General features: G+C 33.2%; 3 protein-coding genes across 5 annotated transcripts in view; 2 read left to right on the forward strand and 1 right to left on the reverse strand.

The window, feature by feature from the left end:
• Positions 1-8,763, forward strand: part of LOC132722747 (uncharacterized) — a 28,166-nt gene extending 19,403 nt beyond the window's left edge. The window contains exons 21-31 of the mRNA XM_060707289.1: positions 35-115; positions 908-1,031; positions 1,546-1,722; positions 2,599-2,826; positions 3,254-3,372; positions 3,742-3,808; positions 4,068-4,304; positions 4,831-5,073; positions 6,229-6,471; positions 7,421-7,507; positions 8,194-8,763. Coding sequence (XP_060563272.1) covers positions 35-115; positions 908-1,031; positions 1,546-1,722; positions 2,599-2,826; positions 3,254-3,372; positions 3,742-3,808; positions 4,068-4,304; positions 4,831-5,073; positions 6,229-6,471; positions 7,421-7,507; positions 8,194-8,411 — 1,824 coding nt within the window. The 3' untranslated portion in view covers positions 8,412-8,763. The remainder of the gene's footprint in view (positions 1-34; positions 116-907; positions 1,032-1,545; positions 1,723-2,598; positions 2,827-3,253; positions 3,373-3,741; positions 3,809-4,067; positions 4,305-4,830; positions 5,074-6,228; positions 6,472-7,420; positions 7,508-8,193) is intronic.
• Positions 8,764-11,677: 2,914 nt separating this feature from the next.
• On the forward strand, positions 11,678-12,852 carry LOC132722748 (profilin-1-like). The gene has a single exon (XM_060707290.1). The coding sequence runs from the start codon at positions 12,020-12,022 to the stop codon at positions 12,452-12,454; it is 435 nt and encodes a 144-aa protein (XP_060563273.1). The 5' UTR covers positions 11,678-12,019; the 3' UTR covers positions 12,455-12,852.
• A 6,304-nt stretch (positions 12,853-19,156) lies between these two features.
• LOC132722750 (uncharacterized) lies at positions 19,157-25,232 on the reverse strand. 3 transcript variants are annotated; one of them, XM_060707293.1, is made up of 4 exons: positions 25,114-25,232; positions 22,400-22,467; positions 21,842-21,908; positions 19,157-20,560 (listed from the first exon to the last, which is right to left on the reverse strand). In XM_060707293.1, exons 3-4 carry the CDS (start codon positions 21,866-21,868, stop codon positions 19,622-19,624), a joined length of 966 nt encoding a protein of 321 aa, XP_060563276.1. In that variant the 5' UTR covers positions 21,869-21,908; positions 22,400-22,467; positions 25,114-25,232; the 3' UTR covers positions 19,157-19,621. The 3 variants fall into 3 exon arrangements, with proteins under 3 accessions (XP_060563276.1, XP_060563274.1, XP_060563275.1); XM_060707291.1 differs by having other exon boundaries at positions 25,003-25,156; XM_060707292.1 differs by lacking the exon at positions 25,114-25,232 and adding an exon at positions 23,092-23,589.
• Between the last annotated feature and the right edge of the window lie 449 nt (positions 25,233-25,681).

The raw sequence follows: 25,681 nt of genomic DNA on the forward strand, positions 1-25,681 counted from the left end.
TGTTTGTTATACATGTATACACTATAAAATTTAGAATGACTGGCAAGAAATGTCGGAAGATGACGGTACGGCAGTCAACTCCCAGCCGATTGCGCTTATTGTCAGCTCCTCCAAGGTACTATGTTAAATATTTATTGTCCAAATAAAACGTGATATAAACGTGAAATAATGTATGCAGATTATGAAATAATACAAAATGTTGTTTTATCTCTTTAGGGAAGTCTAGTTCATTTTTCATTTTTCTATTTTTCAAAGGATAGCTTGTTTGACCCTCGGTTGAGGCGATTTTTTTCTTGACAGTTGATCATGGCCATTCTTATCGTATATTGTTTCTGACTTTTGATTCAGAAATAAGTTGGTATTAGTAATCAGTTTTAGTGAAATTGGTACTTCCTAATTACTAAGGTATCCTAGAAAAACAAACAAATCACCTATTTAATTAATGTTTCGAATTTTTGTTGTTGTGGCATTGACTCTTCATCTTGAGAATTAGAATATGTATAGAGGATATTTAAGTTTTTCTATAAATACAGGATTTATTTTCATCGAGTGGTATGAAAATAAATATTTTATGAGTGGCGGTAGCCACGAGACTTGAAAAAACTTGAATTTTCTGTTTATTATATACAATTTTGTCTTTTTTGACATTACAACTTGAAAGATTTTCACATAAATTTTGTATATTAGCTGAATTTAGAAGACAGCAGTCCGTCAAGATATCTGTGAAAATACGGAACATATGTGTCACTGCAGTGAAAAATAATTTTTCACGGTGAAAATACGGAAAATGAATATACGCATTTTATTCCATCAATTTTCTTATATAATAATATGACGTTTTAGAGGAGTTAGTCAAAGTAAACGTTACGTTCACTATGTATATTGTTTTTTTCTTTTTATGTTTCAGGGACAGTTCACACTGACATATAATTTCTATGACTTCAGCGAGCAACATCCTGATCTTTCTAACTTCGATATCCGAACATGTTATGTTGGCAATCAGATTCGGCATTTTCTGATCAAATTTCAAGGTATCTGTCTTGCCTGTTTTATAAATTAACTAACTAACCAACGAACCAACCAACCAATGTATCAAACACCAAAGGAAGATAATTTTGTACAATGGCATTGTCCTGATTTGAATTTAAAACAGCTTATTTTGAGTATGACTCGTTGGTATCAAAAGATACTTGCTACAGAGTGCACCGATATAATATAAAGAGTGATCTCACCTGGTCTTTGACAGGTGGAATATCCATTTATTATTGTTGCTTGTATTCAAAGGGTTAATAGTTACTATATAAAAGATAATATCAAAGTACTACATGTACTTGTTTTACTTCCGACTTTTAAAGTTGGAAAAAACATGTTCAACATTTCGAAAATAATTTGAGCCGCGTCACGACAAAACCAACATAGTGCGTTTGCGACCAGCATGGATCCAGACCAGTCTACGCATCGGCGCAGTCTGATCAGGATCCATGCTGGTCGCACACCCATTATGTTTGTTTTATCGTGACACGGCTCAATTTTTTTGCTTTGTAGGTGAATACCATCCAATACTGGACACTCAACTAAAACAGTTCACAAAGAATGTACAGGAGCAGCTTTCATTTATAACAACGGCGTCTTTCCTACGCTTCCAGGACCCACAGATCACATATACCGATGACGGTTATGTTTATTATCTGGCCACCATGGTAGAGCAAGCACCATATCTTCGTGAGAAATAATTTTATAAATTGTAATATTTTCTTTAAACTGGTGTCTACAGATATGTCCACATTTAATTGTTTAGTGGTTCAAATATTCCATTGAAAAGTCGTGCAGAAAAAAATTATCGGTTTATCATTACTCAGCTAAAAGTTTATGTCTTTCAGTTTAAACCTATTTCATGTGAGTTTTAAGGATTTCAATATCAAATAATTTACAGTGAAATATATAGGCTAGCTTGGCTCCTGGTCGAGGGGTTAGAGTCGATGACTTCTAATCCAGTTACCTCTCTGGGGTGGGTTCGATCCCCGGGAGATGCTTTGGTAGTTTAGCACGGAGGAAGGTAGTCTAGTACTGGTGTAACTCTCCAAGAATGTTGGTTAGGAAACTACCCGCCTATATGACTGAACTACTGTTGGGAAAAGGAACAAACAATTGGCCCTGTACCGGGGACATTGTTATTACATAGTTTAATGGTTGAGGTAAGAGCAGGGCTACGTACCCAGTTTCAAATTATTCAACTCTGTGATCAAAGACGATCTTGATTTTCGTAAAAGGTTTGCACAGTTATAGATAAAGTTGGCAGTTATGTGACTGGTGTAAAATGTGATATAATATCGAATGTTGATACTGACACGATGGTGTTTTGTGTGGTTCAATAGTGAATCTATTAAAACAAATACATTAAGGTTGTATTGTTTGCATGTTTGTAGTTGCTTGAAATGATTAGGTTTTATATGTATACTGGCAACATATGTATAGTGGCAATAAAATAAAAGAAATTGATTTTTCTTGGCTATGAATTGTTCATACATGTGTATGATAAACATAACAAAAAATAGTGTACACAGTCATAGAAATGATTTTGATCGGGTTTTTTTCCAGTTGATTTCACAAAGACATCTAACAATGTAGCAATATACGCTGCGGATAAGACTGTCAATGATGTGGGCAGTGACTTTGACTGTGCAGCGCTCTGCAGGAAGGAGGATACGTTTGATTGTGAGAGCTTTGATTATTGTGCAACCGCCAAGAAATGTCAGCTCAGCAAGAAACATGGTACTCAGAGTGGACAGGGAACAAGACTTAGCCAGATCTGTGACCATTATTCTAGTAGGTGTTTAAACCCCTAACCACCATAAATTCTTAATGTGCTGTTTATAACATTAAAGGTAGTCTTTCTGTATCTTTATAACATATCTTGTAACTCTGTGTATACAACTTAGTACAAATTTAAATCAACCATTAACCGGGTAATTTGTTTTTATTTGCCCTGCTTTATATTTGAAACAGTCCATTCAGTCCATTCGAAATTACAGGGATTTCAATTTCAAATATGAAAATTGAGCTACAAACAATAAGGAGCCTAACCAGACTGCCCTGAACTAATGACAAAAGCTACTAATTTTCGATTTCAGCAGATAAAGGGTTAATAACTATTCACTTTTTTATTAACTCGCTAATATGATCAAATAAAAAAGAATGATATAATAAAATAAAGAAACATGTCTTAATGACATTCTTATCTCTTTTTCCACAGAGACGGTGAACAATGTAGCACCGGTTGAGCCTACAATAAATACAGCATTTATAGTAATAAAGAATAACGTGTATGAAACGGGTTTTAATGTTTCTGTTTACGACAGCCAAAATGGGAGAGTAAGTGAATCATTGTTTTAAAACCTTTATAGATATCAGCAGTCGTAAAGCTAGTGATGGGAGACATGTTGAACATAATAATAAGATATATGTGTAAATAAGCATAATTGTAAAGATTCTGACACTATTTTCTTAAGCATAATGTACTTGGTCAGTAATTATTTAATTGGACAATACTGGCGTAATATAAAGGGACATTGACACAAATAGAGCTCGAACCCACGAGCTAACAGACATGCAGACGCTTTAACTACTAAGTCAACAAACACACGTTATTAATTGGGATGTGGCAGTTCTGTTCATAAAATATTCATTTTGTTGACCATTTCAGTTTAAATCTATGTCTATAAAACCCTATTTTTCTTTCAGAGTGGACATTATCATGCAGTGTTGTTTGACGCAGATATTCTAAGACCCGATAGTCAGGCCACAACAAGTAATTGACAATTTTTGTTACACTTTTTGTTGTTTAAAGTCCACTTTATTTTCTTAGTATAGATTAAAAATATTTCTTGAGATCCGGCTGTTAAGCTTCAAACGTATTTCGCGCATAGGTTGTTGTGAGTGTTTGTGTTTTTTTAAAATTTCTTTGGGTTTGTAGATGCACCAAACCGTCGCTTTTCTAAAGAATACCTTACAAATACACCCTGATTTGAGAACACATGTATGTATTTTGTCTTATTGAATTCTTGCAGGCGAAAATCTGGACCATTTCAGACCTACCAGAAGGAAAGTGATCATACCTAATGCAGACATTCAGTTTAAAGGTCTTTCTGTTGACCAGTGTGCGTCCAGGTGTCTGACCGAGCCGACAATTGACTGTCAGTCATTCGACTATTGTTTTGATACTGGGAGATGCCTACTCAGCAAAATGCACCCTGACCAAAATATAACTCTCGTGAAAACTATGCTGATGTGTGACCTGTATTCTAGTAAGTTGTTTTAAAGAAAGAATGGACGAAATACGAATGTTAAGTAAAATAATTTGCGTATTCTTCACTGTATATGTGAGCATATCAAAATCAGGCCAACCCGTTAGTATACAGTCTAAACTATCAAAACGGGACTCTGTGTTTATATTTAACATATTCAATATATTGGATATACAGTTTATTAAAATAAGGATGGTCAATACGAGACCATGGTATGAGAATCTGGAACTTGAATTAAGTTCTAGTGAATTATTTTATGTCACACAATACTCGCAGTTTGAAAGATCCAAACCTAGAAAACTCCGATGAGCATATATACAAGTTCTATATTAAAATTCCTCTGATCATAGGCCATATTTTGATTATCTGTGTATTTTTTACGATACATTTTTTTTTATCTAAAAAGCGTTTTCTCTAGTTTTCTTAACATGAATTTTGTTTGCCACAAGGACAAAATATTTAGCAAATAACGAAACATTTCATTTTATTTATTGATTATTTTATTTCTGATTTTTTTACAAACCAGGAAAATACCTCGACAGCTATACGTCATATCCAGGAGTGACCATTCAGACTTCCGGCGACGCCAAGATCAGCAACATTCCCTTCGCTGACTTCTGTGCTCAAAAATGTTCTACGTACACGAGTTTCTCGTGCAAATCATTTGACTATTGCTCTACATCTCACACGTGTATTCTGAAAAGACAACATATACTGGATATGTCAAAGACGGTTCCCAACACGAACACGCTGTGTACACATTTCTCAAGTAAGTGATGCAATGAGAAATTCTTATAGCGGATGAATTCATAATGTATGATGATTAGGTTTTATGATAAATTATCCTTTAAAAGTGAAGTCTCCCTTTTTATTTAATCGTAACTCTTAACTTTTAAAATAATACAAACTTAACAAAATATCTTTGATTCAACCTTTCCAAAGTAATTCATTCTTTTTTCAAACTGAAAATTCTTGATATTAAAAACCCGTACAGATTAAGAATGTCCTTATGTTTCTCGTTATTTACATGAACTTTGTGTACTTATATGCTAAGAGTGTTAAGAATTTTAATATCAGAAAACAAACAACTACTTCAAGATCTAGGTTGTTCATGCCATAATTACTTTAACGTCTATGAATTTTATGCGCATGGAACTTTATTCAGTACATTACCACTATGATTTCTTCTCCGCATGGAACTATATTCAGTACATTACCACTATGATTTCTTCTCCGCATGGAACTATATTCAGTACATTACCACTATGATTTCTTCTCCGCATGGAACTATATTCAGTACATTACCACTATGATTTCTTCTGCGCATGGAACTTTATTCAGTACATTACCAATATGACTTCTTCTCCGCATGGAATTAACTCAGTACATAACCACTATGATTTCTTCTGCGCATGGAACTTTATTCAGTACAGTACCACTATGATTTCTCCTCCGCATGGAACTATATTCAGTACATTACCACTATGATTCCTTCTGCGCATGGAACTTTATTCAGTACATTACCAATATGACTTCTTCTCCGCATGGAATTAACTCAGTACATAACCACTATGATTTCTTCTGCGCATGGAACTTTATTCAGTACATTACCACTATGATTTCTTCTCCGCATGGAACTGTATTCAGTACATTACCACTATGATTCCTTCTCCATAGGGAATTATGTTCAGTCAATTACTACTATGATTACCAATCATTAGTTAATAACCAGTATGATTTCTTTCCATATATAATAATGTTTGGTAAATTACCACTATGATTTCTTCTTCACAGAGAATAATATATTAGTAAATTACCACTATGATTTCTTTCCCACAGGAATTATAATTAGATAATTACCACTGTTATTGATTCTCCACAGAAAGTTATGTTTTGATAAATTACCATTGTTTCATCTTGACAGGGAACTACATTCATGATTTTAACGTTGCCAAGGCCCAAAATTTACAAGTTACAGCCAATTTCCTAAAAGTGAACAACGTAACGTCAAAAGATGCTTGTGCCAAGCTATGTATAGACAACAGTGGGAATGGTTGCCTGGGATTCGTGTACTGTCAGTCCTCGTTATCATGTACCTTTCTAAATACTAGTCCTAAAAATAGCAAAAACAGTGTAAAATCTGATCCCAAGTGTGACTTATATACCAGTAAGTATTGATGCTTAGTTTTTAACCCTTTCCGCGATAATTATCTTAAACGGAATTGTACATCTTTCATTTCGGACAAAACCATTCATCATTTAGGGAAAATTTCAAAACTTGTACTGAATAAAATGTGCTGACAGTAAAAATTTGAACTTAAAATGATCTGTACTTAATCCGTGATTTTTTTAATAAATTTTACCAAGTGCAAAATATATGTTCCCGGCATGTTGACCTCGTTGTTCCGGATTATTTTTGCAAGTTAAATCGCAGATTTATCTATCGTTTCTATTCGTTTTTGTGTAAAATGATAACAAAAGAATAGCATGTCATTAGTGGTATGTAAGAAAAAAAAACACCAAAATGTTTGAAGACATACTTGTTAGGAGAGATAAGATTGACTCTTAATCTGTTTTTTTAAATAGCTTAGTTATAAACGTGTATATTTACAATTTCGGTCCACACAACAATCTTTGGCTTGAAATATTCGCTACACTGCAAAAAATATGTATTCAAATGACAACGGGTACTTCTATGAGACCCCTGGATAAATTTCCTGAAAAATTCTTGTCAGCACTTTTTGAAGCAGTTTTTGTAAACAATTCGTTGATATCAACATAATAAAGCGTTAAAACGTTTACGCAGTCCGGAAAGATCGTCCGACTTTGCTGGAAAATCTTTTGGTTGGTAAAAAGGTTAAAACAAATCAGCCAAGTATCTGGGTTAACTTATTCATGAATTCGTCGAGGTTATCTCTCTAACAAGTGTCTTCAGGTTTATCAGTTTCCAGTATGTTTTGTATTGGTACAATTTTAGATTTAAGAATAATCGAATGAATATAAAACGTATAAATGTATTTTAATTGCATTTTAAAGTAAACCTGGATGCCTTTGTTTTTTCTTTTACCCAATAAATTGTAATGGTTTAAATAGTATATATATATATGTATTTATAGGAAAATATTTTCCAAATGGATCACCGTACGGTGCCAACAGCCAGTCACAGCAAGCCGGGTCCTCGTCTAGTTCTGGCTATACTGGAGGTATATAATTTTTTTTTAAATCTTTTAATTTTTTATTTCACAAAAATACCGTGAAATATACTTATAATAAAACTATAAGAATCTACATTTTAGTCTAATGGAAATGATTTTTCCAAAATGCGCATACCGCTAAAAATCTGGAAACAAAGTGATCCCTCGGAAGCATTGATCGCAACAAATTACATGAAAATTGCAGACTAGGTTTGATTGAGTCTGTACAAGAGGTATAATGAATTAGTGCAACATCATTCACGTCCCCTAGCACCGGATTGTGCGGTACTCAATTCTCAACACTTAATGGTGTTGTCATCAATGATCCTGAAGGATGCTAAAACTATTATTCAGATGTTTCGTACAGGTAAAGTAAATAAATCTTTATTGTGATATAAAGGTTGTAGGTCCACTGTTTTGATAAATCATCAATAATTATTATTGTAGCTGACTCAAACAATCCATGTGTTATTAAGATACTGGTTAACTTGAACACCTTTTTAAATTTTGGACTATGTGGTGTTGGATCACGCTGAGTAGCGCGCTTTTTGTGCTGTAAACTGTTCGCAGTATTTATGCTTGTTGGCCGTGCAATATATATGAACGTAGTTTTTTTTACAGAAACAAGTTCATAGTTTTGTTGTTTAGCAACCTTTGTGTTATAACGTATTACATATGACTATTTTATATTTAAGGTGCAATGGCTGGTCTAGCAGTGGGTATGTTAATTCCGGGCATGGTGATTGGTGCGGCATTGTTATATTTCATGCGAACCAAGCGTCTGGTCGAGGAGGAGCAGTTAAGGATGGGCTTCGTAAACATGAGTCACGATGACGATGAGCCCGACGGAATAAGATCTCGGATGGATCATGACGCGCCTGCTCATCAAGTGCAATATGACTCACCACATTAGGTTATATGAAATCTTGTGATAATATATAACACTATATACATTTAGTTATATGAAATAGTGTGAGAATGTCTAACACCACATTTAGTTATATGAAAAATATTGTGATAATATATGATACTACATTTAGTTATATGAAAATAGTGCTAATGAATACACAATACATTTAGTTATATGAAATATTGTGATAATATATAAGAATACATTTAGTTTTATGATATCTTGTGATATGCATAACACTACATTTTAGTTATATGGCGTAAAACATCCTTAAAGGATAATGCAAAGAAAATGGATGTTATAGTTATCATTATCGGTTGAAACAGCGAGACATGTATTTGTATTACAGAATTAACTTCAGATGATTATAATTATCATAAGAAATTAAAGCTTTTTTATGTTTTCCCTAGAAAGAAGTAGGTCTCAATGGGACTTTAAGAATTTAAAGAATTTAAAGAATGTATATACAGTGTCTGGAAAATTGTTGCGGGTATTTGATTTAATGAATTGTCATTTATATGATTTGTGTTGTATAATGTGTGCTTTGTTATCTGATAATATGTTATATCAATAATAATATTGTACAAATGAGCCGCGTCACGACAAAACTAACGTAATGCGTTTGCGACCAGCATGGATCCAGACCAGCCTGCGCATCCGCGAAATCTGATCAGGATCCATGCTGTTCGCTTACCAACTCTATAACAAGTAAAGAAACTGATAGCGAACAGCATGGATCCTGATCAGACTGCGCGGATGCGCAGGCTGGTCTGGATCCATGCTGGTCGCAAACGCACTATGTTGGTTTTGTCGTGACACGGCTCAAATGTGTTTGCATATGAAAAAGAGTGCTGTAGAAGTATTGTGTATGAAATAAAAATATTATGACGTACAAATTGTGTTGTGATTGCATTATATAGCGTTATGGAAATAATATTTATCATTTAAGGTAATACAATCGCATAGATAGGAAATCGGTGGCCTCTTGGCTTTACATAATTAATCTAATATTGAACAGAATGATTAAGTTTACAACAAGTTTTCAAGTTTCATTAATACTCAGTTCATGACAATATGAGTTACAATATATTTACATAATAAACCATATGAGCCGTGTCACGACAAAACCAACATAGTGGGTTTGCGACCAGCATGGATCCAGACCAACCTGCGCATCCGCGCAGTCTGATCAGGATCCATGCTGTTCGCTGTCAGTTTCTCTACTTGTAATAGAGTTGGTAAGCGAACAGCATGGATCCTGATCAGACCGAGCGGATGCGCAGGCTGGTCTGGATCCATGCTGGTCGAAAACCCATTATGTTGGTTTTGTCGTGACACGGCTCATTATATAACATGCATAGACATATACGAGGGAAATACATTTTGTATTCCATATGTTTTGTATTAAATAACAATAATGTTACCAATATTATATGCTTTGTTATAGAGATCCGTCATAAACTCAGATAATATGATCTAAAAATTTCGTTACTTAAAATATTGTTGTTGAAGCGTTACATACCGGTATGCGACACATTTTTACAAGACACAATAGATGTGACAAGTGATTTAAAGTAGATTAAGCAGAATTTGTTTGTTAATTTGTAATTGTTATATTCAATGGGAAGAAAAAAAACATTGATTTTTTTAACAGGTGCTTGATGCACCACAACGTAAAAAGTAAAGTATTTAGAAGCTACTTTCCTTTACTTGTTAAATCGTTGAGATATAATATCTAGAAAATGTGCTTTTTCATTAATATACATACTTTATTCTACCATATTATAGGATCCATACATTTTTGGCTATTAAATAGATAGCATATGAATTACTTTATCTTATAGATTGGCCCATACGTTTTCGGCGTTTGAATGGATATAATTTTAAAGACCATACAACTCATCCAAAATAGGTTCACTTGAAAAAACCGAACCGTATAAATTATCATTTAATTTGAACGCAGTTCTTAAGCAAAATCGTGTTGAACGTACAATAACCAAGTAGTTTTTAAAAGCTAGGTAAATGGTCGGCACTTAACACTATAAATAAACAAGTTAAATGAATTTATAAAAAGACCACATGGACAGCTGTTAAGGTTCTTGGGACACCAGGACGGAAAGTTGGTATTCATTTTACGTTGTAAAATCCTTTTTGTTAACTACCAGTCGGCTTCTCAATGTCTCAACAGTACTGGATTAGACCAAGTAAACCGACTTAAAAGTGTTTAAAATCAGATGCAAGCACTCGTTTACAAATGCACTGAAATTGTTATAAAATAAATATGTTTTAACTAGACTGGTATAGTAGTGGGTTTTTGGTGGGATGGCTTTAGTCAGAATTACTTTATTCTCCTTAATCTCACTTTAAAGATCCTGTATGTTTTATTAAGGATTTTACCACACTTAAGTGAAATATATATAATTATGTATATAATGATGCTTGTAAAACAATTTTCAAACATCGAAGAAAATTTAAAATATGTACTGTAAATATTTGTCAACATTATATGTAATTATTAAAATATATGCATTCATTTCTTGTTGAAAAAATTGACTATGACTTTATGAAATATAAACTTCTAATTACCTCCCTTTATTAACATGAAATGTAAATTCGGTAATATCTTTACAAATAATGCTTTTTGGAACTTACTATATTGAAAAATTTGCATTTGAGCATTAAATTTATGATTTAAAACCATAAAAAATTTGTGTCACATGGTCTTTAAGTGACTCGGACATTGAAACAAGAAGACGTACTGTTTTAGTTATTATAAATTTCTGAAAAAAACTGTAAAATATAAAATTTGCTTAAATTATGAATTACTTTATAATATAAGTACGACAGACAAAATCATTGTGACACGGATCATAATTATGTTCTTGACAAGCATTTTTATAAACTGGGTTAAAATTGAATTGATTGTTTTTATGTTGTTTTTTTTTAATTAAATGGATTCAATTTCTCTATTTATTACAAAATATTAGAAAAAAAATCCTTTAAATTATATCAATAATTGCCTTCCTATACCAGACAATACTTTGATAGCAAATAAAGGCTATATTGACGTTATGTACAATAAATTCAATTAAATGACATTGTTATACAATTCACTTTAAATTTAATTTAACTTGAGTTTTAACAATATCCAGCAAGACTAGCATAAATTGTAACCGACGGTGCCTAACAACCTTAAATACAAAAAAATCAACTGATAAAAGAAATGATTGGACAAAAATTAAGTACCCGGTTTGGAAGAATATTAATTTATCTAACACAAGATTATCGGCTATTTTATCTACCGCTGTTCAGTTATATTTATTCTTTAACGGAATAATAACAGGGACAGAATTAATTGAATTGTAAAATCGATAATCGGCTTCGTAAATATTTTAATACCTCTGATATTGAATCTTTTTTTTTCTAAATACATAAATACATACTGTACCTTGGACAGTCAATAGTGTTATATAGCGAGTATGTTTTAAAAAAAATAACAATTTAAAAAAAAACAGTGGATGCTTAATATAAATTAATACAGGTGATAAGACATTTTTTTTGCGTGGAAAGTAATAGAAAGTGTTTGTTGGAGTTTTATTTCTATTGGCAACATGGAAGTGGCAATGAGACATGACGTCACGCTTAGAGAGGAATATTTACTGAAAATATGGGATAATTATATACAAGACAACTTAATTGAATCGACACCTTGCAAAGCTGCAATCTATGACTTTAGAACCAGAAGACCAATTGTTGCTAGTGACAAATTCTATCTTTTCGAAAACGAGGTTTATAACATAGCGGAGGGATTGAAAAATAACGACACTGTTTTCAAGGACGGTATAACTATTCAGAATCGACATTACATGGTACGGTTCTCAGACGGTAAGAACGGAATTTACGCAACTGACGGCGATGACGGTTGTACCGTGTGTAAAACGTCAACGTTGTTGATAGTCGGCGTTCATGATGCACGAGTGAAAAGTGATGTTTGCAATCTGGAAATTATGAAAGTTGGTGATTATTTTAGAAAATTGGGATTATAAATCTTTCTTCGAATATCATAGAAGTTGACTACACAATAAAACAGTAGGAAGTTTTTAGACTAGAGTTGGATTAAATCAACAGTGGCGGATCGGTTTTGTGGCCATGAACATAATAATTATACGTAAACGTAGAGCAAACGTATATAATTGTCTGTATATTTGTATTCTAATATACAAATTTTCATCGAACAATTGCACATAATAGAATCTAAACTTTTAATCGATATTTTCTACTTTACTGTAGACAGTTTTCTGTAAGCTTCTTACTTTATATACATAACCTATTGTATGTCAATTCTTCTTAAGCCTTACATTTGTGAAATTTCATTTGTGTTCTTACAATTCTTAAGTATAAAAAGTAAATAAAACTGTTAAATATTAAATTGGTTTTCAATTCACTATTGTTCGTTTATATGAAAACTTTCACAAAAGCAATCCAGTATATTTGGTATCGTAACATGTTACGCTTATCTTATATTACAAAATTTGATAATCTTATTATACAAACTTTGGGTTATGAGTGTTAAGTTTAAATTTTGTCTCACTTAAAGTCTGTCATATTATAAAATTTATGTAAAATGAACAAGTACGTTACATATACCTAAAGTCTTTTTTATCTTTATAATCGATTTTTTTTAGCAAAAATTTGTAATCTCATGATCGCTAGCCGCATGGGTTCAAACCCCGTCAGGGTCAAGTCGTTGTTTCCTTGAGCAAGAAACTTTACACTCATTGCTCAGTACTGGTTGGTTTCAGGAACGGATTCGAAAGTGTCTCTATAAGCTTATAGCTTTCTACACAATCGAACTAAAATAAATAAATTCTGTATAAACCAAAAATTTGTTATTTTGCGACCTTCAAACTGATTTTATAGCAACAAATCTCCCGTATTCAGTAAATTAAAACACAAACAAACGCAAGACTAGACGTCTATTTCGTTGGTTTGCAAAAACTTGTCTACTCAGCATTTACTAACATTTATGAGGCCTAGACAGTAGTTCAGTTGTTGCCGTTGACACTGGCATGACCATTAAAACCGATTAACAGGTACATAGCATTGCTTCCTTTATAAAAGCCGGGGCCGATGGACAGCACTTCAAGTTCCATTGTAAAACAAAACTGTAAGATTTCAATTAGACAGCGGAGCTACGGCAAATATTTTACCTAGGTTGTACGTGCCAGACTGAGAATGGAGAAAACTAACATTACGTTATCAATGTATGACAAATCAAAAATGAAAGCTTGTGGTACGTGCAAATTAGTTTTGAAAAATCCCAGGACAAGAAAACGATACGAGGTGCGGTTTATCGTAATTGAAAATGATACGGCTGTTCCGTTATTAGGATCTGAGGCAATTCAGAAAATGGATTTAATTAAGATACAATATCATAACATTTGTCCCGTCAGTGTTGATAAGAACTCTAAATTAACTATGGAAGAAATTGAAACGAGATATTCGTCGGTATTTGAGGGCGAAGGACGATTTCGGGGAAAACTACACTTGGAATTTGATGATACAGTGAAACCTGTGAAAATGCCACTCAGAAGGGTTCCGATTGCAATGAAAGAAAAACTTAAAAAAGAACTAATAAAACTTGAGAACAAGGGCAAAATAGCAAAAGTTAACACTCCAACAGACTGGATATCAAGTTTAGTAATTGTGAAGAAAAGATCAAATGCGCTTAGAATATGTATAGATCCAAAAATTTTGAACACTGCTTTGAAAAGAAATCATTTTCTGCTACCAGTGGTTGAAGATGTATTGTCTGAACTGAATTCTGCAAAAGTATTTTCAAAATGCGATGTTAAAAATGCTTTTCATCATGTGGAGCTAGATGAACAGTCAAGCTATTTGACAACATTTGAAACGCCATTTGGACGATATCGTTGGCTTGTTATGCCATTTGGTATTTCACCAGCACCAGAGTACTTTCAACAATACCTGGAAAGGAATTTGGAAGGGTTACCGGGTATAAAAGCGATCGCAGACGACATAATCATTTATGGAAAGGGTAAAACTTACGAAGAAGCATTGTGCGATCATGACAACAACGTAGTGGAACTACTAGAAAGATGCCAAGAGAGAAATATTAAGCTAAATAAAGAAAAATTTCAGTTGCACAAAACCGAGATGTCGTTTGTAGGACATTTGCTGACAGACACAGGGGTGAAACCTGACCCGTCTAAAGTAGATGCAATTATGATCATCCCAAGACCCACAGACAAGAAAGCTGTACAACGTGTTTAGGCCTCGTTAACTACTTAACGAAGTTCTTAGATAAACTAAGTGAACTATGTGAGCCGTTAAGACAATTGACGCATAAAGATGCAGTATTTCAGTGGACAGAAGTCCATGATGAAGCGTTTGACACGCTAAAACAGGCAGTGTGCGATGCTCCTGTACTACGATATTTTGACCCAGAGTCTGAAGTTACTCTTCAAACGGATTCCTCAGAAGCCGGTCTTGGTTGTGTACTCCTACAGAAAGGTCAGCCTGTAGCATATGCAAGCCGTAGTTTAACAAATGCAGAAAGGAATTATGCAATGATTGAAAAGGAACTATTAAGTATCCTGTACGGAATGACCAAATTTCATCAATTTACATATGGAAGAAAAGTTATTGTTGAAAATGACCATAAAGCATTGGAAATTATTTGTAAGAAAAGTTTGTACAAGGCACCAAAACGATTACAAAGAATGTTTCTAAAATTAGGAACATATGACTATGAGATTCGTTATAAGAAAGGCAAACATATGTATATTGCGGATACACTATCAAGAGCATATCTGACCAAGGACAAAGCTACATCACTTGAAGAAGTATTACTTTCAGATTACGAGAAAGAAATCGAATCCACTGATATGTCAGATTATCTAGCGGTGTCTCCTCAAAAACAAGCACGAATTAAACAAGCAACTGCTGAAGATTCAATATGACATCGCAAATAAAAGATTACATCACTAAGTGTGACACTTGCCAATCTTTAGAAAGAAAACAAAGAAAAGAACCATTGATTAATCATGATATACCGGATAGGCAACATCATCAGCGAAAAGAATGCATATAATATCGAGAATTTGATCCAAAATGAATATACCGCGATGTCCCTTATTACGCAGAAAGGGAGATAACTCATTTATATACAGGTTAAACATAATCGTACTTGTTACGTCCCCTTGTCTTGTACCTATGTTACATTTAAAATATTCTGTAGTTTAAATAGTACTAACATACGGAAGAGCATTAGTGCCAGGTGTATGTTTTTTATTAACTCGAAATTTCGAGTTACTAACTCGAAATTTCGACTTACTTATCTCGAAATTTCGAGTTACTAACTCGAAATTTCGACTTACTAACTCGAAATTTCGAGTTACTTATCTCGAAATTTCGACTTACTAACTCGAAATTTCGACTTACTAACTCGAAATTTCGACTTACTTATCTCGAAATTTCGAGTTACTAACTCGAAATTTCGACTTACTAACTCGAAATTTCGACTTAGTAACTCGAAATTTCGACTTACTAACTCGAAATTTCGAGTTACTTATCTCGAAATTTCGACTTAGTAACTCGAAATTTCGACTTACTAACTCGAAATTTCGAGTTACTTATCTCGAAATTTCGACTTAGTAACTCGAAATTTCGACTTATTAACATTACAAGAATGGCCAAAGTTATTAGTTAGATGGTATAAGATATAGTAGGCAGTGCCTTTGAACGATGGAGATGGAGAAACGGGTGCCTGGACAAAAACTATTGAAATTTAACTTAAACTTAGTAATGGCATGTACACACCCGACCTAAAAAAAAACAAGGCTTCCTTTAATTTGTACGTTCAGGCGTTCTTCAGACGTTGTATTGTATCCCATCTGTTCGAACATATCTTTTCACTAATCATATTCTTCTCATCACTGTAAAAAAACGATCCTATACTTCACGTGTGTGACATCTGAGGAAAGTATCGCGGCGTGGCCAAAATAGGGCGTGCTGAGGCTTTTGTCAAAATTGTTGGACTGACTATATTTCTTGTAAAATCGGATGCTTTTATATTATTCCCAACATATATATAACAACAAGTATCACTTTTATCAACTTTTATCAACACAATATCAAAGTATTAGTAAATAATGAATAATGTTACAAAAACATTATTAGTATAAAGAAACGTGACAGACTAACTGGCGTATACACGCCAATTAAAACTTATTTAACACATGATATTGCACAGTTTACAATAGGGTGGGTTTTGGACTTGTTGTTTCTCCACATGATGGTTGTATGTGTGCTTAAGAAAAAGAAACACCCGGTTAACACAGAAATGTGGAAAGTGTGATTTTACACCCCCCCCCTCCACAAAAAAGCGAAGGATATGTTCAGTATATGCGGACAATTTGACCCTATAAAATTGTTCTGTTAAATAAATGTTAAAGGTGCTCTGTCAATGTGCAACAGCTACACAAGAAAGAAAGTATCTTGAATTCAATCCTTGCTTTCACCGGCAACCAATGAAAGTCGTGCAATGTAAGTCGAAATTTCGAGTTAGTAAGTCGAAATTTCGAGTTACTAACTCGAAATTTCGAGATAAGTAACTCGAAATTTCGAGTTAGTAACTCGAAATTTCGAGTTAATAAGTCGAAATTTCGAGTTAGTAAGTCGAAATTTCGAGTTAGTAAGTCGAAATTTCGAGTTAGTAACTCGAAATTTCGAGATAAGTAACTCGAAATTTCGAGTTAGTAAGTCGAAATTTCGAGTTAGTAACTCGAAATTTCGAGATAAGTTACTCGAAATTTCGAGTTAGTAAGTCGAAATTTCGAGTTAGTAACTCGAAATTTCGAGTTAATAAAAAACATACACCTGGCACTAATGCTCTTCCGTAGATAAGAGCTTTTGTTGTGCTTTCATAAATGATAGACATAGATCAAAATAAAAAATATAGTGTTACTTATTTGGAAAGGTAGAATTTTGTAGAAATTATCAATTTATTTCTGTATTTTCATTGCTTTTGAGCAAAATTTTTTTGTTGTTTTTTTCTTTGCTTGATATAAATTTCTCAGTCCATTTGAGATGCATTCTACATGTATGTCAACTGAAATAAAGAAATAGGATGAACGATATAGAACCTTGCAGTGCTAGAGATATGTGGTATATAAATATTCTACCTCACGGAAGTGTTTTCCTATTTTCGACATTCGATCTCTTTCTAAAACATGTAATTATTCATTTGGATGCGTAGCAAAACTACAGAGTACCGTTTGGATGATGAAAAGTACGAAGAACGATGGTAAAAAGTCGAAACCAAGATGATAAATGTTGTTGATGTGAGCTAAAGTTTACTAGAAATTTATAATGTTGTAAACTTGTTTTGCCAGATAGAAGAGTTAAAAATAATGGTGTACAAGTATTGTAAACATGTATCTGAAATGCTAGTGGGAAAGACAGACTTGCAGTTACTGACAAAATATGCCCGGTGAAATAGTGAGGTAGAAAATGAAACATAAAACCGAACGGTCAGATATTTAACAATTATAAACGGAAGTGGTTGAAATCCTATATCTTTATCATCATGTCTTGAATGATATTTTCTAATTTCTTATATGAACACCTCCAAAGTCATCGATGTTGATGATTCCAAGGGTAACTTTTTAGCGTCTTTTGACAGTTTCCACGAGTACAAAAATCGTAAATTGTCCATGTTCAAGTACGAAAGTAAGTACGAAAGCCATAATTTTCACTTTGTCGAGACTGAAACAAACTATTAGGTTCAGCCAATAGTGTATCCAGATCTTTTTTGCATTTTTTCACAATTGTTACGAAACATGTGCATCAATTTTCTTGTAATATGGAAATCATGTTTGGAATATTTTTTGTTGGAATACATTCAGATAATTAACTGCAGTAAACATTATGTTGAAATCTATGGAAGCCATGTCCAGTTGTTGTTTTTCTTTTCTTTTCTTTTTTTCTGCATCATCAAAATTCATCATCACAATTTACTTACTTATACAGCAATTTAACTCAAGCCTTACTCAATGTGCTTTAAAGCGAAACGGTGATAAGTTATGATTCAATAACTGTTTGATTGACTGTTTCGAGCAATTTTATACTTTTGCTTTGAACTCCGCTACAAAATTTCAGTACTGACATAAGCATGCTTGGCACGAATGTTGTGTGTTAAGTTTAAAGCCTGTATTCCTGGACAGATTTCTTTAGAAGGTCATAATAAAGTCCTAGAATCACAGTTGTGCGAGTATAATACTTTGTCTGATAGTCGTTACTTTTTCCATTGCCAGAGTAAAGGGACTGCATTTTGCATCGATTTCGGCACGAACTGCGACAATTTAGCCTTTGTTCTATTCTCATTAATTAATCGTTTAATTATTTTTTTTCTTTCTTTTTTTTCTTGTGCTTTGCCACATATAATTTTTTTATCTTCTTGGATGCAATTTCGGTACGAAATACTTCTAAAATTACGTTGCTTGAACTTTTACCAAATATTAAATTATATGTTTCTTTTTACGTTTTTCACCAAACAACATTTGGATATGCTTTATTAGAACATCCGATAATTCTATTATCTTCAATAAACTATAAAACTTAAATACTGAAATAAAACTTTAAAAAAATAGGAAAATTATGAACATATTAAATGTGATATAGCAAGTTAATCACATTGATTATTTTAGAAATACTGTAGACCTACGGAATACTGTTGGAGAATGAATTAAGTCAACCTTCCATTACAGTAACAAATATGATACTATTCATAAATAACACTCAGAAGGTTTAAAGGAAGACATTATTTTACACATAGTTACATATATTAGTTACAAAGACAACATTGTTACTTATATATCATGAATTATCAGATGCAGGTAGCATATTGTCACGTCGTCTTCTCAATTTCTCTGCTAGTTCTTTTTGAAACGAATCTTCAAAGTTACGCGGTGAAATATTTACTTTGGACTCGTTCGAAACCGCCATTTGTTCCTTCTTTACGTGTCCATTTTGTGTTTTTGAAACATCGCTACTTGGTACCTTATGTCCACGTTTCATATGGACCAGTTCTTTCTTTTTATGAAAAATAAAGCCCCAAAGTTGACTTGTCCTACTCTCACGTCTTCTCACTGGATTTGTGATATTTCTTTGCTCGTTGGTCTGGCCAGAACTCATCTCGCGGAGTTGTAATATCTCTGTCCTTTCCTTTCTCTCAATGTGCGCCAAAGGTCTCTACTTGTTCGTTTCGGAAGAGGCTTCTTCAAAAGCTTCTGTTGTTTTTGGAGAATTTCGTCTGAAATAACGGTATATTCATTATTTTCTTTCACGCCTGCTTTGTCATTTTCCATATCGATTATTTCTGTTTTTTTATTTGCCAACCTTTCCCAAAACAGACGACTTTTACTAACTGGTGGAATATGTCTGTCACTTTTTGTTGTTAAATTGATATTGCGCCCATCTTCAGTTTTTGTATTGCCATTTGAAAGAACGTCAATCTCAACTGTATCACCGTCATTTGTATTGGTAACATTTTGATTTTGTACAAGTCGATTAGTATCATTAACATTAGCATTGTTGTCATGTTGGTATACTTCAGTTTGGTCATGACGTTTATCGCTTTGCTGATTGCTATGGTCAATTTCATTAGACGATACAAAGTCAAATAGTTTAGAAATTTGTTCGTCTGTACCAATAAGGTCTTCGGACCGTTTTTCTCGTTGCATTTGCAGAAGATCTAGTTCATGAATAGAGTCGTGTAACTTTTGAACACCTTCCGGAATACGTTTACTTAAAGAGACCCGCGGTAAACCGTACACAAGATACACATTGTCCGGCAGTATATCTCCACTGGTACCTGAGTGACTTATATTTCGTCTGTACAGTCTTTTCATGTGATTGCCATGTTTCAGTCCGTCTGGATGTCTGATATAGGGCGCAGTAATACTAGTTAGAGAATGTGAGTAGTCATGATTGTCTTGTCTCGCGGTGATCACGCGAGATAATTCCTCGTTCAGATACATCCGCCACATTGACCATCTATATAACGAATCACAATTTGTTCTGTGCAGCCGGATTCCATTTTCTTGACCTTCCTCTTCGATTCTTTTCATCTGCAAAGAAGGCAACGACAGACAAAAATCAAAGGACTGATTAAGGCAGGTTTTAAATTTTGAAATATTATAAATACTTGTTCAGTCATTTTAGCTCTTATCCTTTAGAATAACCATTTCATTCAATCCCCCCCCCTCTCAACAGAAACTATGCCATGCCACTGTTATGATAAAGGTAAGTAACTGGTGCAGATTGTTTTTATTAATTTTTGGGAAGATAACGCGTTAGGTTGCTGTTGAAAAAGAAAAGATAAAAAAATAAATTAGTATTTTTATGAAACGCCCAACGTAATCGATTCCTCTATAATACGAGGGGTGATCCAGAAATAACCACACTTACTCTCTAAAATATTTATTCTTTGCGATTTTTGCATGAAGTCTGTACCAAACATAATTCAATATAAACTGATTCTGTTGGAAATTAAAATATTATTCTTCAGATGGGTTCCGTTGTTTTAGGCGTAGTCATGGAAACACACTAGCGCAAGAGCGGGGGAAGTCATTTTTCTTTCACAAATTGCAATTTTATAGCTTATTTTGAACATCTTTCGGACTTTGCATTTTGGAGTCAATTAACGTCAGTTTGACATGACGTCATTGACGTCTTTTTATCAAAGTTTCAATGTCATAACGTTTTCCTCTATCAAACAACAAACCGGACATCATCTCCGCTAGTGTCTTGACAGTGGCGTCACATCAGTATCCAGAACAGCGCAAAATTATTAAATTTTATTGCAAACTTGGTTATCCACCTACAAAAACTTATGAAATGAAAGCACAGTCATCTCCTGGAAAGATAGTATCAAGAACACAAGTTTCTTAATGGTATCGGCGAGTAAGTCAGAAGTGTGTGGATGTAAACGGTGATTACCTAGAAAAATGACAGAATAACCTTAGGGTGACGTCAACGTCGTCAACGTTTATTGGATGACAGCCCCGCACACGCGGAATATATAGTGTGTTTCTATGTATATGAGTGTTGTTTGTTGCCATAATGCATTGAAATTTTCAGGAGTCATGCATTAAACATTGAAATTAATGTCAGATATTTTTTTCGGGATTTTCTCTTTGTCAGTTTCTAAGTTATGCGCCCAGTCCGGTTATTTCTGGATCACCCCTCGTACATGTAGTTGGAGTTTTGTTCACTTTCAACTGCATCGAAATATAATGTTTGTGTATTGGTATGTGCAAGAGAAAATAACGATATAAGACGATAATCTATAGCCCTCTAATGAAAACACTTTAGACTATATTAGTAATGGAGCAAAATAATAGAAATACCTTCCTGTCTTTATGTTTGCTGGTCATTGTTATTTATTCATTTCCATGAAAGGGACATTGCAGGCGCCTGAAATAAATAGTAAGGTTTCGATTTAATAAAACAGTGCATCTAATTCCCGGATTACATTGATCTTAATATTCATAGTAAGGAATATTTTTTACACGTGAATTTGCTGTTTTGCAAAAGGACGAAAAAAGAAGTGATATTATACAGTTATTTCATATGTGATTTGGGAACACCTCGGGCTAACAGTTTGACTGTTCCCAAATCACATAATTATGATATAACTGTATAATGTTTTACCGATGAAAGTTCATGTTTGGTCTTAACAAGTTTTTTATTACTTGGTATTAGATCGATCCGAGTTTGAGCAATCGAAGTTTAACTATAGTTTTGATATTCCTGTACATCTTGTGAAAATTACTTAATTTGAAACAATTAATAGAGTAAAATGTATTTTATAAAGTAGATCAGATCGATAAATGAAACATACTTTAAAAGAATTGTTTTGTTTTTTTAAAAGATAATACAATACTTAAAGACGAAATTAATCATACCTATGTTTAAGTCCTAACTCAGCCAGTGCCTTCCTCTATCCTTAACAGCTTATTTTTATATCGGTCATCTAATAAAAGCAATAAAACTAGCAATCAAGGTTTCTGGTTATCAATAGTGCGTCATAAATGGTCGGCAATTCAAGTTATAATCGATAGGAATATCATTGACAGTAACGTAGCATCACTTTAATCAGACATAATTTAATCCTTGACCTGCTGAATAATTGTTAATCGATTTTCTAAGTTTTGAATTTTCGAACAGTCCTCTCATTGGATTTCAATTTGAAAATACAAAATACAAAAAAAAAATATTACAGCCCGGCTGAGTGCAAGTAAGTGCAAGCTGGCCCTGACTCTATACTGGTGGCAAAGGCTGGTCAGGTCACGTTTGGTCCCTGTATGTTAATTAAGGGTTAATAACATTGTTAAAGTGACAATACTAAAATTTCATAAGACGAATAAATGACAGCTGAAACTCTAAAAATTTTGAGTTCACGTTTATCTTACCTATATTTACACGTTTTTAATTATTATTATTATTATTATTATTATTATTATTATTATTATTATTATTATTATTATTATTGTTGTTGTTGTTGTTGTTGTGAAATGTAATATTTTTATTTTTTGTTATAACATCATGAATATTACTTTAATTGAACACAATAACAACAACTACATATCTACCCGACCTTTGATATATATCAATGTGTTTTGATAACTCCAAAATCCAAACAGTGTATTTCCAACATTATACTTCAAATATATCCTCTACCAATACTAGACGTTCTATAGGTTACGTTAGATCCCTTTTTCTATCCTGCACTTAAAATAATTTGTTTCCGGACAATAACATCACGTTATCTAAACCTATGTGTGGCTTATTAGAAATCCAAAGATATAAACAGTTTTAATTTTCCGTCTCACTTTAGTCTATTTATCAACTTTTATCAATACTTTTCTAGGTTACTCCCTTTTATAATTTTAATAAGGAATTCACTACAGTGCAGTGTAAGCTATTTTCGTGACGTGGCATATTTTAAAGTCTCATAGTATAATATCAACCGATATATTTTCTCATACACACATACTGTATTTAATTCATATATCCATATATATACACACATATTAACATCTGTTCATTCAGCATTGATCTATGTTACAAATATAAACTGTATTGTTTTCCTTAATGGTTTTAATCTACCTATTCACAAACACTACAAATATCAGATTTCCTAACTGGAGCACGAAAAAGTCTTAAAAAATATGACGATTAAAAGAAAAAAAATCTTGTATATGTAGAAGGAAAAGCCTAAGAAAAATGGAAATATAACTTTATGTGTAGCATTCATTATATTGAATAGACGTTATCTTTTTAACGTTGTTAACGAATCTACTTTAAAGGACTGCAATAGGACGACCCACCCTTTCTCATTGTAAAATTCTAATCCAACGGACACGTTGTCATCTTAGGTTATCTAAAATTTGCAACATCTCTACCTTACTATTCTACTTTCAAACTTTAAAATTAGACGGTTTGTTAGATGCATTGTCTGTAATGGGAGATACTAGCCCCGGTTGTTGTTGCGTAAATCCGACAAACATTATTTTTTTCATTAAAATTATTGTCGAGATAAAATACCTGATCATCGCCTTAAAATTAATATTAACTTCTCAAACAGATTGTATATAAACCAAAATACCCTATAAAAAGATAGATTAGCGTTTTCAAAGACAGGTCTTTATTCAGTACTTTATCATTGATATATATTTAGATTAAAAAAAAAAAACATGATGGATGTAAAGAAACGCAAGTGCACGGCGTACTGGCATAACTCCAAAGTTTCCATATCAGTATCTCTAAAAAAAGGCGCACTCAGTATAAATAAGTGGGAATTAAAAAAAGTTAACCCCGTATTTCTCTTAATATAACAGACGGATTATTTGTCTCGTGCGGAACGAGGAAAGCAGACGTAATAAAAAGCGGACCAAGTCTATATCAAAACAAGATTTATCTGAAAATAGACAGACACCATGTCTTTTCGGGGTAAAATTCAACATACTGAATGTTTCAAACAGACACTTTAGTCTCAGAAAGAGATGCGCGGGGTGGAATAACTTATCTAACTTATTTAAGCTATTTATCACTTAAACTGGGGATATTGGGTTCGAACACTCACGAGCTTGTTTATTTTAATATGACACAAAACACATACGTTCCAGAAAATGGACTTTAAAATGGTGCAATTTACGTTCAAGTTTTCTTGAGTGTTTCTAAATATCTTCCATATCTTTACCAACAAACCAAAACTATACATCATGATGGCAAATAACGCAAAGCGCCAATATTTTTGAAGAAATGTTATGGTTTTTATACATATTACTTTACTGGTGCAAATCGATTGATTTAGTTATCTATAAGATTCTGTCATGCATGATATTGATTCATAATCTATGAATGTTGATAAAAGGAAGCTGTTTCTTCTGTTCTCCTTTTTGTAAAGAACAAAAAAACCTTTACAGATAACTCACTTTTTCCAAGATTAGATTTGGTAACAGATTAAGTCGTAATAAAGATCAATATAAATATATTATTTACTTACCTTAATGCATTAGATTACACGATCCTGTCTGTGTACAATTCTCAGATGTAGATGTTATCACCAGATATACAGGAGACATTCTTGGGACAAAAATAAGTCGTGTTTACATACCTGCGATGTTTTCCATTGATTATTGGTTCCTGGTCGCATGTCACAGCTGGTAAACAATATCCTCTCGTCGGAAACAGGTTGATTGTACATGCTGTAACGCGGTTAAATGTTATAGGATTTTTAAAACAATTAACTTTCCTGTGTTCTAGGATTTAGCGTCTGCTAATTTAAAAAGTGTATCAGGGATACAGTGTCAACTTGTAGCAAGACTAATCAAAGCACAGAAGGCGCTGCATTTGTTTGGGTCTCAGAATGTCAGAAAAGTGAAGGTTGTGAGATTATAAACCAATTTGTTTTTGTATAGTGCCACCAATGCTTTCCAGCGTTTTAATTGTAGTAAATTGGCTATAAGACTAATTGCAACACTGATATTCAATTCAATGTTTATTTGAAAAAAAATGAGTTGCCTTACTCTAGACCTCTCGCTTAATGAGCGAGCGCGCAAACCCCTCGGCCGCGGTGAAATTATATGTTAACGGCCTGAAGAAAACCATATTTTACTAAATTAGGGTTTGTAACCCTTATTATTTCGACGGTAACTGTTGTTTAACACAGATGTAAATAATCA

Source organism: Ruditapes philippinarum, unplaced genomic scaffold (assembly GCF_026571515.1).
Source record: "Ruditapes philippinarum isolate M1 unplaced genomic scaffold, ASM2657151v2 ctg2952_1_1_1_1, whole genome shotgun sequence".
NCBI lineage: Eukaryota > Metazoa > Mollusca > Bivalvia > Venerida > Veneridae > Ruditapes > Ruditapes philippinarum.